The 20,589-nt window shown below is 37.6% G+C and overlaps 1 protein-coding gene across 3 annotated transcripts in view; it reads left to right on the forward strand.

Annotated features, from left to right (window-relative positions):
* si:ch211-278j3.3 (E3 ubiquitin-protein ligase RNF19A) overlaps window positions 1–20,589 on the forward strand; it is a 33,523-nt gene that overhangs the window by 3,587 nt on the left and 9,347 nt on the right. For 2 of the 3 annotated variants that reach the window (XM_038287544.1, XM_038287542.1), the window contains exons 2-5: window positions 9,120–9,634; window positions 11,464–11,945; window positions 16,699–16,904; window positions 19,522–19,669. In XM_038287544.1, coding sequence (XP_038143472.1) covers window positions 9,479–9,634; window positions 11,464–11,945; window positions 16,699–16,904; window positions 19,522–19,669 — 992 coding nt within the window. In that variant the 5' untranslated portion in view covers window positions 9,120–9,478. The remainder of the gene's footprint in view (window positions 1–9,119; window positions 9,635–11,463; window positions 11,946–16,698; window positions 16,905–19,521; window positions 19,670–20,589) is intronic. The other variant, XM_038287543.1, reaches the window with a different exon arrangement.

The following is a 20,589-nucleotide window of genomic DNA, read 5'->3' on the forward strand; positions in this document are numbered from 1 at the left end:
GTTACATAAAACATTGATGGGAAAATGGGCTACCTCTGCACCACCACTCTGGCAGAAAGCGCTCTGGAGCCCTTTAACTGTGCGTGCAGCACCAAATCTATATTTGAGGCAGTCACAGTGGAAGAAAACCCCAAACAACATGGATAATAATACCTAATCAATATTTTCTGATGAAAATATACAGCACTTGCTGTTTTATCTCCTCATTTGACTTTGATAGCTGGGGAAAATATGGCAATATATAGTGATACTGCAGTATCGTGGTAATATCGTATCGTGACCCAAGTATCACAATATGTATTGAATCGCAACACTCATGCCAATACTCACCTCTACCAAATATTGAGACACATATTGCAATTATACTGTCAATGTTAAAATTCCTGCCCCAACTGAGGATCCAAAGATCCTCAGAGACTTGAACATTGAAGGTGTGGTGAGCATTCACCATAAAAACATTAAACTGCTTTCTAGAAAGCAGATGTATAGGAACACGGCTTAACCATTCAAAGCGAAAGTAAACCATTTAGCTGCAGTTGAGTTTTTCTGAGAAGCATCTATGTTGTCATTTCTAATGCTACCTTCCAGAGCTTGCAGAGGAATAACACTCAGAATGCAAGGATCTTATTTCTCTTTGGTTCCTTGTTATTTATGCTTTGAAAAACAACCAAATATTCCCTTAACTCATTGTTATTGATCTGGAGTGGAGGAATGTAACAAAGTACATTTGTCTGATTAAGTACTTTTTTTTTGGGTGGGTGGGTAGGGGTAGTACTTTCACTCCACGATGTTTCAAAGTCGTATATTGTTCTTTCTACTCACTCCATTTCTAGGAATCTGCTAGTTCCTTGTTACTTTTGGCTCAGCTTAGCTTTGTAATCAACGATTTCCTTTGGTGTCAGCACAAATTCGACGAATAGCTAACGACTCATCAATTACACTAGTTTTCACTAGATGTGGATGGCGCCAATGATCTGCATTGGATGGCACACATGACGTGAAATAAATATTTATAGACATTAAACCAGGGGTAACCAATTAAACATTAGCGGGGTCTGAATAAAAAAAATCATCAACCAGTAAAGGTCAGGAGACATTTTTAACGATCTGTTACTTTAAACAGAATTTAACACTGAAATAAAATGAGGTGTTTATACATCAATGTTATACACTGAATTTTTAAATAAAATAAAAAAAGAATTAAATCTAAAGTTTTTTTTGAAGTAGAGAACAACAATCTTTCAGTTTGGTATATAGACAATTTCCTGATTCACATGTTTTTTTAAAACACCTGAACTGACTGTTTATTTTTTAATTTTATTATTTTTTTCTGGCTTAATGAGAGCAGTGGGCTTTAGGCTGCCCTGCAAGGCTTCAAACCTGGGTTTGAATGGAGACAAAGCCATTCTCCAGCACATATAAAGGTGCTCATTTTGAGCCTGAATCCATATTTATTTTATTTTTGATTCTGTTCATGGTGGAGAATCCTGCTTCACAGCAGCAGGTTGAGCCAAACATACTCTAAATGTTCAGGCTCTGCTCCGGTCAGGTCAAGATCCGCTATTGCAATCGCACCAAACAGGAAAAAGAACGGCGAGAAGATCCGGTTTGTCAAATAAACAATATAGCAACAATAGATTCGTAATAACTACAAATTAGAGCATAATTCTTATATATTTCAAAAACTAATGCCATTTATATAAAAGATGGGATGCAAACTATTGGTACTTCAACAGACCAGGAAGCAGATTTCTCATCTCCATCAGAAACCGCACATCTGCTGGATGCTGATGGGGATTTTTTAATATGTCATATTAAATTAAGCATTCATTTCTGCGTGTTTTGCTTCTACGAATTTAATGATAGTATTGCGCATGCTCTCCTCCAGCTCCAAGGAGAAGTCGGAGCGCAGCATTACAGGAGGAACTGCGGAGGCTGTAGGCTTTGCTTTGCGCAGGAGGGTCTGGAGCGCTGCGGGGCGGAGGATGTGGGATTTCGGGGTAACAGGAGAAGCGGCGCAAGTGACGTTTAGACACTGTCGTCAGACAACATGTGGAAATGTATAAATGTTTTAATCAGGTCAGGTCCGGTTCAGCCAGCAGGTGGGTCTGGATCAGGACCGCGGTCCGCTAATCCGTAACCTCTGAATTAAACCGAAGCCAAGAGTAATGAGTAACGTTTGTTTTAAAAATGTAAGGAATAGAAAGTACAGATACTTGTGTGAAAATGTAATGAGAAGAAGTCAGAGGTAAGAAGAAAAATAAGTAATCGAGTAAAGTATAGATACCTAAAAAGTGTACTTAAGTACAGTAACAAAGTATTCGTACTTCGTTACTTGACACCTCTGCTTTACACATGTAAGTGCACACTGTAATGTCACATTAATATTTCATTTTCAAGTTACTACAGGGGGGAATGTAGTAGTAATGTTATTGCAGGCTTATTTGTGCTTCAGTAAAAAGGCCTTCTCCATACTTGGTATCATGCACAGAAGTGCATGCGCACAGGAAACAGCCGCATTAGGGGTCAAAAGGTTAGAGAAAAGTTTATGAGCCAGGGAACCTTGGCTATAACATATTTTAACTTTTCAGGTATCAGAGTAAAATACAGAGTTCAACACGAATCCTTGCATGCACATCAGGCTATCATGCATTTATACAACTGGGGCCAAAAAACAAATACACACATTCTAGTTAGTTCCACATAGCACTTTGTAGTGCACATACAGGTGCTGGTCATAAAATTAGAATATCATGAAAAAGTAGATTGATTTCAGTAATTCCATTTAAAAAGTGAAACTTGTATATTATATTCATACATTACATACAAACTCATATATTTCAGATGTTTATTTTGTTTAATTTTGATGATTACAAATGACAACAAATGAAAATCTCAAATTCATCATATCAGAAAATTAGAATATTACTGAAGACCAATAAAAACAAAGGATTTATAGAAATGTTGGCCAACTGAAAAGTATGAACATGAAAAGTATGAGCATGTACAGCACTCAGTATTTAGTTGGGCCTCCTTTGGCCTGTATTACTGCAGCAATGCGGCGTGGCATGGAGTCGATCAGTCTGTGGCACTGCTCAGGTGTTATGATAGCCCAGGTTGCTCTAATAGTGGCTTTTAGCTCTTCTGAATTGTTGGGTCTGGTGTATTGCATCTTCTTCTTCACAATACCCCATAGATTTTCTATGGGGTTAAGGTCAGGAGAGTTTGCTGGCCAATTAAGAACAGGGATACCATGGTCCTTCAACCAGGTACTGGTAGCTTTGGCACTGTGTGCAGGTGCCAAGTCCTGTTGGAAAATGAAATCTGCATCTCCAAAAAGTTGGTCAGCTGCAGGAAGCATGAAGTGCTCTAAAACTTCCTGGTATGTGGCTGCGTTGACCCTGGACCTCAGAAAACACAATGGACCAACACCAGCAGATGACATGGCACCCCAAACCATCACTGACTGTGGAAACTTTACACTGGACTTCAAGCAACGTGGATGAAGTGCCTCTCTTCTTTTCCTCCAGACTCTGGGACCTTGATTTCCAAAGGAAATGCAAAATTTACTTTCATCAGAGAACATGACTTTGGACCACTCACCAGCAGTCCAGTCCTGTTTCTCTTTAGCCCAGGCAAGACGCTTCTGACGCTGTCTGTGGTTCAAGAGTGGCTTGACACAAGGAATGCAATCGCAGAAACCCATGTCTTTCATACGTCTGTGTGTGGTGGTTCTTGAAGCACTCACTCCAGCTGCAGTCCACTCTTTGTGAATCTCCCCCACATTTTTGAATGGGTTTTGTTTCACAATCCTCTCCAGGGTGCGGTTATCTCTCTTGCTTGTACACTTTTTTCGACCACATCTTTTCCTTCCCTTCGCCTCTCTATTAATGTGCTTGGACACTGAGCTCTGTGAACAGCCAGCCTCTTTAGCGATGACCTTTTGTGTCTTGCCCTCCTTGTGCAAGGTGTCGATGGTCGTCTTTTGGACAACTGTCAAGTCAGCAGTCTTCCCCATGATTGTGTAGCCTATAGAACTAGACTGAAAGACCATTTAAAGGCTTTTGCAGGTGGTTTGAGTTAATTAGCTGATTAGAGTGTGGCACCAGGGGCCATCAATTTTGAACCTTTTCACAATATTCTAATTTTCTGATATGATGAATTTGAGATTTTCATTTGTTGTCATTTGTAATCATCAAAATTAAACAAAATAAACATCTGAAATATATGAGTTTGTATGTAATGTATGAATATAATATACAAGTTTCACTTTTTAAATGGAATTACTGAAATCAATCTACTTTTTCATGATATTCTAATTTTATGACCAGCACCTGTACATTCACAAAATATTAGAGGAAGATATAAATACAGCTGATGTGGGTGCATCAGTTAGACAAGTTACTTAGATGAGAGTAAGAGCTGTTTTGTGAATTTTTGGACAGCATGTTGGTCGACTTGTTATTAAACGGTTTTCCCCTCGTCCGGTTGGGCAAATGATGATTATCGTCTTCACTGTCTTCATTTTTCGTCCTAAGAGAATTCTACCATTTTGAGCCCCAACTATTAGAAAATGTAGTTTGTATTTTTGAATACTTAATCCATTTAGATTTACGTTCTCATGAATTAGTCAAAAGAGAGTACTTCAATACTTTAATTTGAGTTGTGGTGGTCTAGTGGTTAGAGCATTGAGCTTAGGTCCCAAAGGTTCTGAGTTCAAGCCCCGCTCCCACAGACTTGCACTGTGGGTCCCTGAGCAAGACCCTTAACCACACTGCTCCCTGGGCACCACACAATGGCAGCCCAATGCTCCACAAGGGGATGGGTCAAAATGTAGAGAGATAATTTCCTCATTGTGGGACAATAAAATTATTTGAATGACATTATATTTTTTACAGAGTAACTTTCACTTGTTAAATAAGATATGACTATGAGTATCAATACTTTCCCTCAAGTATTACTGTAGAGTACTTCATCCACCACTATTGATCTGTTTTTATGCTTTCGGTGAAAGAACTTTGAGGTTCATGTTAAGATCAGAAGTTTCACAGAGGATATCAGTATGGTTTGGTTTAATCTGGAAAAGGTGGATCTTTCTGATAACCTTTTACCTGCTCATATTTTTTTGGTTTCAGAACTTTTTATGCAAATTTCTGTGATGTTACACAACCCTCAGAATATCTGCATGCATGTAATAAAAAATAAATAAATATATATATATATAATAGCAAAATAGGTCAAAAGCTTACCACGGCTTTCTGCTTTTAATTTGTTTCTCTGAGAACCGTTTCAAGTAAAGAGCATCATAAAATGTAGCTCTCTAAAGTTCCTCTTTTTAAAAAAAAAAGTCTGAGCAGTTCTGCATAAACAGCTGAAAGATATGAATTTAAAAGCACAGAGATAAAAACATGAAAGAAACAGTACCTAAAGTGACCTTGCCAAATTAAATTTAAAAACCAATAAACTAACTCTAAAATGTTTTTAACATATCAGAGCTCTCTGTTTTCACATTTACTAGCTACAGAGATCTGATCTTAATTATGATTGTTGGTAAAAATAAACAAAAATGAACTAAATTACTGCCTGATAATCACCTTATCCTTCTTCCTCACAGTTGTGCTGTGCCCTCTGATTATCTCTCTCCCTTTAAGGAAACTATCATAGAAGATCATTTTTTGTGAACTTAAACAAAAACAACTTTGAATGTCTTTTCCCCCCCTGAGTTTGAGTTTGTGCAAATATGAATACTGTAATAATGCATAACGTTGACCACCTGCCTTATACTCCATCCATCCATCCATCCATCCATCCATCCATCCATCCATCCATCCATCCATCCATCCATCCATCCATCCATCCATCCATCCATCCATCCATCCATCCATCCATCCATCCATCCATCCATCCATCCATCCATCCATCTTCTTCTGCTTATCAGTAGTCGGGTTGCGAGGGTAGCAGTTTCAGTATTGAGGCGTAGACGTCCCTCTCCCAAGGTCACCTGGGACAGCTCCTCTATGGCAATCCCAAGGCGTTCCCAGGCCAGCCAAGAAACATAGTCCCTCCAGGATTTCCTGGGTCTCCTTCTGGGTCTCCTCCCGGTGGGACTTCCCCTTAACACCACCAGGGAGGCGTCCAGGAGGTATCCTAAACAGATGCCCGCACCACCTCAACTGGCTTGACATGGAGGAGCAGTGGCTCTACTTTGAGTCCTCCCCGGATGACTGAGCTCCTAACCCTATCTCTAAGGGAGAGCCCAGACACACTACTACACAAACTAATTTTGGGCACTTCTATCCAGGATGTCGTTCTTGTGTTCATGACCCAAAGCTCATGACCATAGATGATTATAGAAACAGATCGATGGGTAAATCAAGAACTGTGCCTTTTGGCTCTTGCCTTATACTGTCTAGGTATATTAGAGCACTAAATCAGTGTTCTGCTGTCTGACTCCAAGATGGTAACTGTGTGTCTCTTAGATCTTTTTTTATTGTGGCCTCGTGTAGAGTTGTTTTCTGTAAATCCCACAGAAATGTGATCGGTTTGAGAAATGAGAATTTTGAGGACAAGTTAATGTCTAATGTCTTATTTTGCCCCCGAAAATGACCCTGAATCACTGTTCATCATTGAAAAAAAAAAAAAACCCAGAAACATCAGGGAATATCTATTTCATGAAATATTGCACATGGTCAGCAGCAGTCTGTAGATGGCTGGTGCTTCTCAAAGGACCTGCGTTTTTTGTCCTTGTAGAAAACTGCCCAAGGCATAAAAAACACATTCACTTAAATGTGCTTCCACATTGTTTTCTAGTGTCACGTGTTCCTCAGGGAATTGATACAATCCCAGTAAACCTTAATTAGGATGTAATAAGAACATGTGGTTTATCATGTCATAGAAAACTGCAATGCACCGTATTTTTGAAACATTTCTATTAACAAACTTGGGCAACTTTGAACAGAGTGATGCTATTTCTTACATGAGAAACTTGAGTTGAAAACATCTCATTATGGCATTATTTAACAGGTTCTTTTGAAGAGTGAACAAAGATGCAACAATTAAATTGTCTAAACGGGATAATACTTTTGGTACTTTATAGAGAAAAGAGGGGGACATTTTTCCCATTGAGGCAAATGCACCTTTTAGTCATCATGTGCACACAGAAAGTCTTTGTGGAATTTATTATTGGTAACGTATGCAACTACTTTACCATTAAAATCTTGCTCTTTACATGGATAATAAAAGTCAAAGGCCCTTTACTTAATCATAAAAATCCAAAAACTTTAAACAATTTTTTGTTGTTGTTGTTGAAGTCTCCAAGAGGTTTACCTCTTCTTCTTTAACCAGTTTTAAATTAAATACTAAGACCTAACTTTTTTTCCTCCTCCTAACTAATAAGGTTAGCTGAATCACTGGGCATTTGCAACCTGTGAAACATTTGTTAATATTGTATTATTTTTGTATTTCTATATAAATATTTATAAATAAATAAATTATTTTCTCTGTAAATTAGATAGAGTTAATAAACTCAGTACTGTAGTTTAATCTTTGTTTAAGGTCAGTGCCTGATTATCAGGGACGTCCGGATACAAGTTTTTTCCCCAAAACATCACTACTGATTATTATAAATCCAGGGGAATTTTAAGTAGATGCACAAATTAAACATGTTTCCATTTGTCCAAGTTCAGCAGTGTTCATATGATTGATATTGAACACTACACAATCTGTCCAAATATGCCTTTTATGTTGCATTTTAAATGACCCATTAGGATTTTTTTATAAAAATTTTTTATGGTGCTGGGAATGAGAGCAATCTCTGCTATATTAAAGTTAGTGGACAATAATCAGACAGCATGTGAGCCGTTGGCTCCTTGTAATGTCTTAATAAAATTGCACAAATTTTTCCTTGTGGTAATTGATCAGACAGTATTTCCAGCCAACACTGTGTTGAAGAAAAAACGTTCGTCTAAAATATCAGCACTATTTCTTTATGGCGCCAGCATGAATGACCGCATATAATACTTCTGTTGATTTTAAACATAGCCACTATGCAGCAGCACATAAACATTTCTAATTGTAGTCACATTGCATCATATAAGCTTAACTTTGTTTCATATAAATTAATCCTAACAATAATCCATGATCAATCTCAATAGTAGCTTTCAAAATGGCCTCTCTTCATGGAAACTGCTCGGATCAGAAGTTTTTTTTGTTAAAGACATTAGACGATAGACCCCGAAATAGATGATAACCTTTAATTATCTCAGATTCTATGCCGTATTCCATTGGTCGCCATGGTGACAGCTATTTTAATTGGTCCGGGTGTAGTGAATCACCTCATGCTCTCTTTGCTCTTTGGGCCTGATGGAGAGAATGAGTTGTCTGTGCCAGCCTGCACTGCCTCATCTCTACTTCCTCCCAGTGAGTTGATCACAGCTTTCATTCATCTGCTATCTGGGTCTCATTGCTGTGACCTTATTGCTCAAGTCTCAGTGATAATGAAGACTATCATGCAGAGATCCCAAAAGCAAGTGCTTCGGCTTGATTTTCAGCACATAAAACCAAATACAATTTTATCCTGTTCTTTTCTGTCATGGTATCAAATGTTATTTGTAGTCCGATTATCTTTCATCCTGTAAAATTTCAATACTTAAAGTCTCTTTCTTATTTGAGAAAGAGTTTTGCTCAACAGCTTGCTAATGCTGCAAAAGATGTCACAAATCAAGAATAAAAATTTAGAAAGACCAGATTTTGTTGAAGTGTCTTCAGGGGATAAGCCTCTCTTTCTTTCTGGCTTATATCTGATATTGGCTGGAAAATATGTTTGGCTATCTACTTGGAAATGGCTTAAAGTAAGCTATTTAACAGACTGCAGCTCTTAAAAAGGGTTGTAGTATTCCTTGGCTGAAATGTGCAGCATCAGGAAGGGGAGCACATACGCCAGTTTAATCAGAAGAAAGCATCTTTTGCCTTCTTGTGGACTTGTGGAAGATATGATTTATATGATGGTCCAATTATAAATTAACCAAAAAAAGCAGGACTGCTGTAATGTGATTTGCTGTACAGTCAAGTAATGCTCACACTCTAGATATGTTTTTTTAATTGTGTTTCTTTCCCTTTAGGAAAAAGGACTGTTGATTCTCCAAAGAGCCCTCAGCCCAAGATGGTGAATATTTCTTCCATGTGAACTCTGTTCGAGGAGGAAGCAGAGGAGGGAAACCGAACCACATGACCAACCCTGCAAAACAGCACCAAATTAGCAATGTTTCCCTCAGGCAGGGATTACCTCCTCTTCAGTGTCTCCATCTCTCCCACTCTTTGTTGCTCATATAGCAAAATAGCTGTCCAGTTCCAAGACTCTGATCCGTGAGAGCTCTCCCTCTGCTAATCCGCCCAACAAAGACTCGCTGCAGCTTTTACATCCCGCTCATGGTCATTGGCCTGTTTTCCTCAGCTGCTGCTGCTCCTGCTCAAGGTCCAGATGATGAAGAGGCCCAAGCAACAGACAGGGCCTTTCAGCTTCCTCAACTTCTTCAGCCGCAAGCCCAAATCAGACCCAAAGCCAGAGAAGCCAGTGGAGTCCTGTCCGAAAGAAGAGGTGTCTATAACTTTGACTCCGAGCGAGCATCCAGAGCAGGTGAGGACGGAGCACCTGACCCTCTCTCTGCTTTTGTTCGACTTAAATGGAGTCACTGCGGAAATGTTTTTAACTTCCAATATTCTTGAAAATGTGTGAACAAAAAGACTGTGAAAGCCTCAGTCTTACCGGCTTGATTCACAAAATAATTTCTTGTAATCTTTTGATGGAATCTCTAACCAATATTAATTTAAGCTTAATTTGAGATTTTTTTTTTTTTTTTTTTTTTTTTTTTTACTTTTCGCACTTGCTTTTTTCTCTTTGTTCACTAAACCTTTTATACCCAGCCCACAGTACTGTATGCAATGAACAATGTCTTGCCAAACTATTCTTTCTTGAACTTTTTAGCATGTTAATGTATATCATTTCCACTTTATGTAACAGGCACACACGTTAGTGCTAAATGGTGGAATGGAAACAATTGATTTCCTTAAAAATGTTTCACAAGCAAACAAAAATCTAAAAAGTGTTTGGTCCATTTCTATTTGCACTTCATTTAATTTGAACCCAAAGAAAAATCTATTTAACTAGTTTTGTTAGTTGTTGTACATTTAGAAACAGACTCTACAGGTTTAGGGGATTTGATCTCATTATAAAATCAGCATGATGTGAAAATAGAGTATAGTGCATCAAAGCCTCCCATTGATAGCTGTCCACCTTAACTGCCAGGTTTGGAGAGCATTAATCTGCATGATCTCTGGCTGTAATAGAATAGCAGCAAAAACAAAAACTATTATTGAAGGGAAAATATAAGGAGTTCTGTATTTTGTTGGTATTTAAAGGACACAACAAACCTGTGGAGCAAAATTATTTTTTCAGATGAGATGCTTTGTGTGGTGGAAAAGTTAGACTGCTCCTGCAAAGACACCATTCCTATATAGAAACACTGTGAGCATCGGAGTGAGGGGGTACTCTTTTAAAGAAGAGACAGGAACGATGGTCGGAGGTTATTGGAATATGGATGGATAATCCTAGAAAATAAATGTTAGAGGCTACAGAGCTAGTGTAGAATAGTTTAGTTCACAGCTATATATTAGAATGAGCCCGCCAAAGTCAGGCCAAATATAACAGAAATCTGTATGACTGAGCATGAGCCATTTTACAAAGAAGACTTCGCTTTAAAAGACAGGGCAAATGCTTTAATCTCTAGATTTTGATGAACTGATAGAAACATCCACCAGAGACCCTTGCTGCTGTAATTGCAATGAAAAATAGTTTCTACCAGGCACTGGGTCCAGAGGCCCGTAATAGATAAATGCTTTCCTCACTTAAAAGGCTTTTACTTCCTAAAAAATGTCCTCTTTGTATTTGTATGTACTAGCACATTAAATGCGTTGCTTTGTCTTATAAAAACACAGAAAGTTTAAAGGATTTGGTTACTTTTTTTATGCCTCTTTGTATTCTTGGGGGAAATGTTTCAGAGTTTGTAGAGGATATATATTTTATTTTTTTTTTTGGTATTTATTGCTAGTTTAATTCTAATCTCTATTTTAACCACTTTAACCCTACCTGGGGACTTAGTTGTGTGTTGATCTTAAAGAATTACTTGAAACATTGTGGGTGTAAAGAGGTTGAACCCATTAGAGTGTTTGTTTCATTTACTGGCCCACCAGTGAGCTCATCCTTTTACCAGTACTTATCATGGATAGTGTCCAGGGGCAACAACCGATGCAGATCCCCTGACTAGTAATTAGCTTGTAATTTGTAGAAACCATGTTTCCAAGAGACGATAAACTGACGATACATGAAGTAAAATACTTACAATAAGTTGCCTGTCATCGGAACACATGGCCAGATTTGGTTAACCAATATTCTCTCTCATTTTTCAGGACATCAGCCAAACAGCAATAGATGAAGCACAATCTGGAGCTTCTGGAGCAGAAGAAGCGAGTCTAGATGCAGCAGCAGAGGCGGGAAAGACCAGCACCATCATAGAGGAGTGTGTGGGTGGGGCCAGCTGTGGGTCCACTGGCGTCCTTTCCCTCTCCTCCTCCAGCCAGGAGCAGCTGCTCCATGAACACCTGGAGGAGTGTCCGTTGTGCCTGCTTAGCCAGCCCCGCAGCCACTTCCCACGCCTCAGCTCCTGTTCCCATCGAGCATGCTCCGATTGCCTTCGCCAGTACCTGCGTATTGAGATATCAGAGAGCAGGGTGAACATTGCGTGCCCGCAGTGCCCTGAGGCGCTGGCGCCGCTGGATGTCCATGCTATTCTGGATGACAGGGCACTGCTGGAGAGATTTGAGGAATTCCAGCTTAGGCGTTTTTTGGCTGCTGACCCAGATACACGCTGGTGCCCAGCACCTGACTGCAGGTAAGAGTCTGGAAGTTTCTCACGTCAATAATTTAACCCCTTATAACTCTCTGGAAAATAATCTAGTGTTCATGTCATATGCAACTATAATGGTGCATTCACCAAAAATGCAAGTGGCGTGACCAGAGCGACTGATTTATTCCAAAGTAGAGGTGCGTTTAGGAGGGAAGTATAGGGCAAATTCAAATATCTAAATTAGTTTAATTTTACCAACCAGAGGCTGGATGTTGTTTTTAAATATTTTATTTTTTTATCAAAATGAAAGACAGAGAAAATAATGTTGAATTAGAATAAAGCTGGGAAAGCCTCTGGTAGGTTTGTGGGTGGCTTTTAAAAAAGCTGCTTTAATTTAGCCTAGAAGGACTGAACAATGACTCATTATTCCTCTTATAACTCCAAAGCAGGTCTCGGCCACCTGACATATTGGTGCCCTCTTTTTTTGTTGTCATGCTCCGATCATCTGTTGCTCCTGTCTGAGCTCCTGATCACTTCCTCGCCTTACCTTTGTTGTCCAAGCGACCCTACCTGAAGAGGGATTACAGTTTTGGGTCCTGGTCAGATGTACATGTAACTTCCGGACATAATGGGAGCATCTGTGGAGGTTCTGGCGGATCCAGAGACACCAGTGCCATTGCTCTATAACATTCAGCACCATGACTTGCTCAGTAAAACCCAGGCCTCCATATTGAGTTAAAAATGGCAAGCGGCAGATAGAAGCTCCTTCTCTCTGATGTGATGAAGCGATTAAAGCGTTGTCCCCATTGGCCATACGAATGGTTGGGAAAATATCCAGCAGGCAAAAGCACACAAAAGAGAAAAAAACTTGCTGTATTATGTTCAGTGTGAACGCACATTTATTGTGTAAATAAAAAAAAAACTTAAATATTACTGTTTCACTGGTACATCCCACTCAGCTACAACTCATTATAATGAAATCCCAATCCCAATGATACAAGCCCCTGCAAAAAACATAATCATTTACCTGGTGTTAAGGTTTTAAAAATATAAGAGACATAGGGCCGGATCTATCAAAGGTTTGCGTGTATAAAAACGTGAGCTATTTCACTGCGCACGCTAAAAAATGTACAAACTGATCTATCAACAAGGTGCTAAAAGGATTTGGTCTTTAAAACGTGCTAAATAGCGCCTCTTATCCATTTAGTACTTTTTCTGCATTGAATATGCAATATGGGGCGTTTACACGCAAAAGTGCGTCTTGTGGGAGGAGAACATGTAAATATATTAATTTAGCACTCGCAAAGTGATTTATTAAACCTGAAAGCAATTTTGCTAACTGTATCTGACTCTATATTTAACACGTTTCAAAAGAAGGTGCAAATGGTCTGTATGCGTAATTGCGCACACATGGCAGCAGTTATTGTCGCAAGAAGGAGACATCGAAATTAAGCAAGGAGACGCAGAGAACGCATTTTTTCACTCCGTGTGAATATTTTTGGAATGAACGAGGAAACGATCATCAAAACATATCGTTTATCCAGCATTGCTATTTTGGAGCTGTTGGGGGAACTCAGAATGGATTTGGAGCCAGTCACAAGGAGGACCCACGCAATACCAAATATCACAAAACTCCTTGCAACATTGGATCTCCCAATCTAGTTTTTCAGAAGTGCTGTCTGACGTTCTAAATGCCATGTCGCCCTGACGCCCTAACGGAGAAACCAGACCTCCCCCCTGTGCCTGTGGAGCAACATGCCATTGCTGCGGGGATGCGTACGCGCAGTAATCTCATCCACAGTCACTTCTTGTGAGCCATTTAGTATGTGCATTTTTCTACAGGCCGATACAAAACACATGTTTTTTTTTTTTTTTTTTTTTACTGCAGTGAAGTAGAAATTCAGCCACATACCACCTTAGGTAATAAAGGTTGCCAAAGTTTTTTATATATTTTTATATATATACAATATTTATTTATTTATTTATTTTTTGTTGGGGGTCACTGTAAGATTTAAATTTCTTAATGCAATAGTTTGTACAAACTACAAACTACTTTGCCGCAAACCACAAAACGTGCAAAACCATCATTTAAATAGGGCGTCTCCAACAGTTTTGCACTTGCCACCAGTTACGCAATCACTCTTGTTAAATCACCCACAAACCATGGTTCAGCCCCTCGTGCAAAATTCCCGTTTGCGAGCGCAAATTACTGCACGCAAAATTGGATCTTGATAAATCCGGCCCATAGACTTACTTATATATTTTTTTATAATCATCTGGCTATCACAAAATTGATAGAGCAGAACCTTTTAAAAACTTCGCTTAGATTTGTGTGTTGGATACCTGCTCAGAAGCTGTTTGGAGATTTTTTTTTACTAACATCAAATATTATAACATCAATATGAAAAACATATATTAGATATTCTTTATTACCTTAATGAAGCTTATCTGCATTATGAGACTATTTTAGCTGCCTATAAATCTCTGCTTTCAGCTTCCATTCATATTCCTGCATCTGTGTTTTTTAGGTTTCTACTGCTAAATACCCCATTAACACAGGATGATGCTGACATCACTATATTTGATTTATCATGATGTGGCACCATATATCATACACCGTATCCAGATTATTTAAATCAGAAGATCGTACTTTTTAAGATCTCAGAATAATTATTCGTCTGTAAAACGGTTGTTTTGCCTTGCAGACCAGTGCTTCCTTTTTAGTCAAATTCCATGATGGACTTGCATACTTGTCTAGCTTGAAAACCTCACATGAGCCCCATTTAAACTACCCTTTTGAAATTGTGCCGAGATCGGTCCAAGCATGATAACTAAGCTAATCGGTTCAGGTGAAATTTAAGCTACAGATCAAAAGAGGAAAACAATATATAAGACTGAAAATGACATTTAAAGATTCACATAGTCTTAAAAAATTCTAGAATAGTCTAATTAGCATTTTATTTCTTATAGTTTTGGATAATAATGAAATAAGGGATCGAGCCATGAAATTTTTTTTCTTTTCTATTTTGTAGCAGATGACAACAGAATTTCTAAAGATTGCAATGGTTTTACGTTGATTTAGACTTCATATACATAATAAATATTTGAATCTTCCATTCAACTGAACTATTAGTTTGCTTTACATGATACTATGTAAGACAGACTTTTGACTTGACCAGAGATTTGCCTGTTTTGAGGTGAGACTCTATTGACTTTACAGTCTTTACTAGAGACTCGATTCAGGGCTTAAATATTAAGACTTGAATTTTGCAAAACAACAACTTGGTCCCACCTCTGCCAACAGCACACATCAAAGTTATAAAAACATCTTACCTTACACCCATAGGAGACATGAAGCTTAGCTAAATTCTTACATTTCAATCTTTAGCTGATCTTTAAATCCACAAACGGGAAGATTGTTGGAAGATTATGCTTCTTTTTTTAAACAGTGGCTGCAGATTTACCAGAAAACATCATCAGCTGATCTGATTAAGCTCCTTAAATTTCTGCAGTTTGGATCATGCACTGACACTGATCCATTGCAACATGGCCATAATGTAAATGGATAGCGAATTAGGGTCATAATAAAACGTACGTGCATGTTCTACTCATGCATTTAGTAGATGTTTGTGGTCAGAGGCATGAAAGCAGCGGGGTTTAGGACTTTTAGTGCTTAAATCCTAAATTAGTTTGATTCATGGAGAAAAGTAATGAATGCACCTAATTTGTGTAAAAGAGTAACAAACACAAAACACATCAAAAAGGATACATTTTATACAAAAATAAATTGTTGCAGCCAATTACTTTTTATTGGCCAATTGTAATTTATTTTTCCAAGCGGATCCATTTTATATTTCACATTAGAAAAATATTTTAAAACTTAGTTTTGAAGGCATTCTCCCAATATTTTCCTTTAGTCTTGGGCAACCTTTAAGGCAACATTGTTTCAGGGAAATCATGCTGCTGGTAAAAACAACAAGAATGAAGAAAATGATTTGTTTATGTACAAATCTAGATAAATCACTTGTTCGTTTCAAATAAAATTGGACAGTTTTCCTTTTGTTGATGTTTTTGAAAAGATGTCTGGAAAGTTTAAATATAATTAGAAAAATACATCCTGACCAGATGGAACAGTTATGACAGCAGCAATACAAAAAGAAAAGAAATTGTGCCTGTTAATCTAACTAACTTCTTTACATAATAATAATAACAAAAATTTAGCCAGGTTATAGCACAAATGATATGCAAGTAAGTTTTAAGTAGATGGCCAAAGTGTTAAAAAAATACTTTCAGCTCTGTTAAGACCTTTAAGACATGATTTATTAGAGCATACATTCAACTTGTTTGCATGGCTACATGTAAAATATTGTTCTGAGAACTTTTTGACCTAAAAACTGGTTTGTTTAATAGCTGATATCTGGATATGGTAAATGCATGAGCACTTGCTAAAATTCCGAGTCTCTTCTAACTGAGCCTGGCACCAAAGTGGGATCATTCCTGCATGATAATTGTTCTCTTTTGTGTTTGGATGTGTGTGTGTGCGTGTGGCCTCTAAACGGTTGGATTCATTAAGACATGAAACTTTGAAGTGACAAAAATGTTGTTGGAATAACAAACTACATGCTTTAAATCTGCATTTGAACTTGGATCACAGAAACTTTTCTCCACTGATAGTTCTGTTCTCATGAAACAAATTTTGACTGTTTCTGTGTGCCTTTGAGCTTGAAATCAACATGCTAGAGTAATAGAATTAAGCATTTAGTAAAAATATTAAATGACATGCCTCTCTGGATTATAGCTATGCAGTCATAGCCTATGGCTGTGCAGAGTGTCCCAAACTGAGCTGTGGACGTGAGGGATGTGACACAGAGTTCTGCTACCACTGTCGGCAGCTGTGGCACCCCAACCAGACGTGTGACCAGGCGCGCCGACAGCGTGCCCGCCATGCTTCGGGTGGCAACGATGCCTCAGCAATGTATGTCTTCAATGAAGAACCTGGAGGAGGTGAGATTGGAATAGGTTTCACTATTCATTATCTTACCATTGAGTCATGCTTTACTGAGAGTAGTTAAATATAGCCCTAGACATAACCAAACCATGCTAACATGGTACTAGTTCATCAGTAGTGCTCGGTGCGGTTCAGTTTTGGCTCGGCTCTCAGGTAACGAAGAGCGCATGAGTAGACTGCGTCATCTCATTACAGTCAGCCTCCTTAATCATGAAATTTCAGACATTCATAAAAATACAAGCTTTCTACATACCTTGTAGTCTAATTCAAACAGACCAAAAACCAAAAATGTTATAATAATCAAACACACCAATTTTCCTTTTGAGGGGTTGGTCCTTTTGAAGCCTAAATAAAATTGCAGCACTGGGCGCCATGAGCACACATAAACAGATTGGGTGGATCTACCCACAGTATAGCAGACTATCTAAGAGCTGGATGATGACAACTAAATAGAGCATGACCAGCCGCTTTGGATTTTATCATCCCATTAAATTGCCATTATTAGCGATTATCAGTTTCATAGAATGGCCTCATATTGTGTCTCCTACCTAACAGTAGGCTCAGTAAGTTATCACCGAATGAATCATAATCCTAACCCTAAGGTAATTCCTTTTTTACCCGAAAAATTAATTTATGTATATATGTGTTATCTGAACGTAATTTTAGTAGTTCTTCATCTATTTAAAAAAATATATATATTTGATTGGCATGTCACTCATATCGAACAACCCATCTCAAAAAAATCTCACATTAAGTCTGTGTGACTGAAACAAATGCAATTCACCCAAAGTAAAGCTTTAAAATGCAGTGTTTTATTTTTTTTTTAAAGAAGGTAGAACGTAAATAGAGTAGACAAAACATTTTAAGTCGATAAATAGTAAATAAAACTTAAGGTTTTAGATGTGGCCGAAGAGGCTATTATCAACAATAAGCTGTATATTATCATCATAATAAACCTACTAGAAGGTAGAGGAGGCCCAGTCTGAAGCCAATCTATGGGACCTATAAATTCAAAATGGCCCTTACATCCAAAATTTCCATTCCTGACAAATATAAAGACGTAAAAAGGTATCAAGGTAAAAACATGTCTGTCTGTCTGTGTGTCTCATTGTCTCTTTGTCTGTCATTAGTAGTGACAAAGAACAACATTGCTATAACTCAGATCAGTATTAATAAGGACGTTTATCCACACGTCTATCAATTTACCTTCCATGTGTGTACAGCAACTTTAACTTCTGCTATAGTGAAATCAACGTTAATATTCTATTCAGAGCACTGTTCAAGTCTTATCCCTCTTGGATTCAAATATCGTTGTGTTTTTAACACCATATCTTGGACATTTCTTCAGTGTTTCCACACTTCAATGAGAGGTGCCACTTTGCTTAGCCGCAGTATGCTACTTCCTTGTTTACCCTGTGTGCAATTATCTGACACTGAGTTGTGAAGAGGCTTTTTAATCCTCCTCTATGAGGGCTGTGGCAAAATAAGCTTGGCTCCAACTTTTACCACATATCTGCCTCACTAGAGCGGTAGGTTCTCTTGCCATTTTGTTTTTGTAGAATTGCTACAATAAATACTTCCCAAGTCACAACTAAGTCTGAAGTCTTTATAGTCAGGTCTGCAATCGTCAAAAATCAAGACTAATATTTCCAAAGTCAAGTCCAAGTCCTATGCATTCATTTTTAAGTCACCACTCAAGTCTTTCGTATTCAAGTCAAGTTTTTCCTATTGTCAACAACATTATAATCTGCTGTAACATTGTTACCTCTCAAGCTGTCAAATCTGTGACTATGCCTTACCTAGGAATCAAGAGGTAGTCCACACCTTTGACGAATAATTTATGGCAGCACCATGTAACTTAGCCTCTAGGTAAGACCTGTCATCCCACATCAGGGAAATAAAAAATTTCTGATCTTATGTGTTAAATCTGTTTTGTTGCATAAGAGCAACTTTCAGCTTGGATCAATTCAGCGATGAATCCGATCCTCTCAGGTTATATAGGGGAGTTTTTGAGAAGAGCTTCCTGCATGCAGGATTGATACTCACCAAGTACTGACCTGAAAAATCAGTTAATATATCTTAAATTAGGCTAATTACTGGATCAAAACTTGAAAAGAGCTGCTATAAATATTCTGCATCCTCAGATTTATTTATATATTCAAAGAATACGAACCTGCAAGAATTCATAAAGCAAATATTTATATACTTTTTAAAAAAGGAAATATTAGGAATTTGTAACATTAGATATTTTGAGGATGTATTATTCTAAAAAATTTATAATTTTTATGACAAAGTTGTTGCTACACTCTTTATTGTGTAAAATGTTTTTTGTTAAACTAGAGCCATTTGACGACTGTATAATTTAATCAATTCAAGGTTGGATTACTCTAAACTTTCCAACCCTGATATTATTGCTACTACTATGAAATAATAAAAGATTCTTATGACATGTGTATTTAAATTTGTTAGAAACCTGAGGTATTAAGGACATTGATTATTATCACAAATACGGTAACCAAAGCAGTATTATATTTGACCAAAAGAAAAATGTACTTTTTCTGGGCTTTAAGTAACTATATTAAATTTTTGTCTTCTATATTTCTTCTGTTTCAGATGCAGAGGAAATCAAAGCATGTCCTCGCTGTGGTGCCTACATTATGAAGACTAATGATGGCAGCTGTAACCGCATGAACTGCACTGTGTGTGCCTGTCAGTTCTGTTGGCTGTGTATGCAGGAAATAACCGATGTACACTACCTCAGGTACCTTGCACACAGACAGACCCTTTTAACCTAGGGGAACACATGCAATAACTAATTATGCTTGTGCAACAAAAAAATATAATATGCACAGCTGGTTTTTCTCTGCCATTAGGACATGTCGCTTTGGTTACGATACTTACTGTACATAATTCAGTTCCTACTAGAGCCCTGCAGTTACACCAAATTTAGAAGCCCAGAAAGCAGATTAGGATTTTTTTTATTTATCTCTAAATCTATTGTCTTTTGGATTTCTATTCATTTAAAATTTGCAGTTTTAAAAGTCCTTCTCATACAAATTTAAGAGGTGACTTCTTAAGTTGTTGCACTAATAGTGTCTACGTAGGTGGATTTGATTACATTCTTTTAGCTATACTTCTTCGTATTGGTCTATCCCTTTAAATCAAAATAAAATGTATTAAGGTTTTTACTATTGCTATATGCACTGAGTAGCGTTGGTTCAGTGGAAATTTCCTAGGAATATATACTGGCTTGATTTTTATCCTCAGTATTTTTATTTTCTTGCCTCAGCTTTAGTTGTAGCTTCCTACATCTGTAAGTCATTCTTGTTAAAAGAGGTATTTTTTTTATTGTTGGGTGCTTTTTTCATAAAGCAGCTGAAATAATGATTATCTCACACGAGTATATAACACATGGGAAATGTAATTTTTCATCCGTTTAAAATGGTCTCATTTGCAGGGAGAACTCAGAAGTTCCGAGTTGAAATATTCGTCCCACTCTGTGTGGAAATGTTTCAGATTAAATGTTTAAATTTGCTAATTGTAATATGTAATTGTAATTGTAATATGTAAAAAAAAAAAACTGTATTTATTTGCCTTTTTAATGCATTTGATTGACTGAAAGAGTTATTACATTGGAAAGGTCTTGGTTTAATTACTTATAAAGCTACACATTAGCTTATT

Source organism: Cyprinodon tularosa, unplaced genomic scaffold (genome assembly GCF_016077235.1).
Source record: "Cyprinodon tularosa strain WSP-4 unplaced genomic scaffold, ASM1607723v1 ctg24, whole genome shotgun sequence".
In the NCBI taxonomy this organism is placed as follows: domain Eukaryota; kingdom Metazoa; phylum Chordata; class Actinopteri; order Cyprinodontiformes; family Cyprinodontidae; genus Cyprinodon; species Cyprinodon tularosa.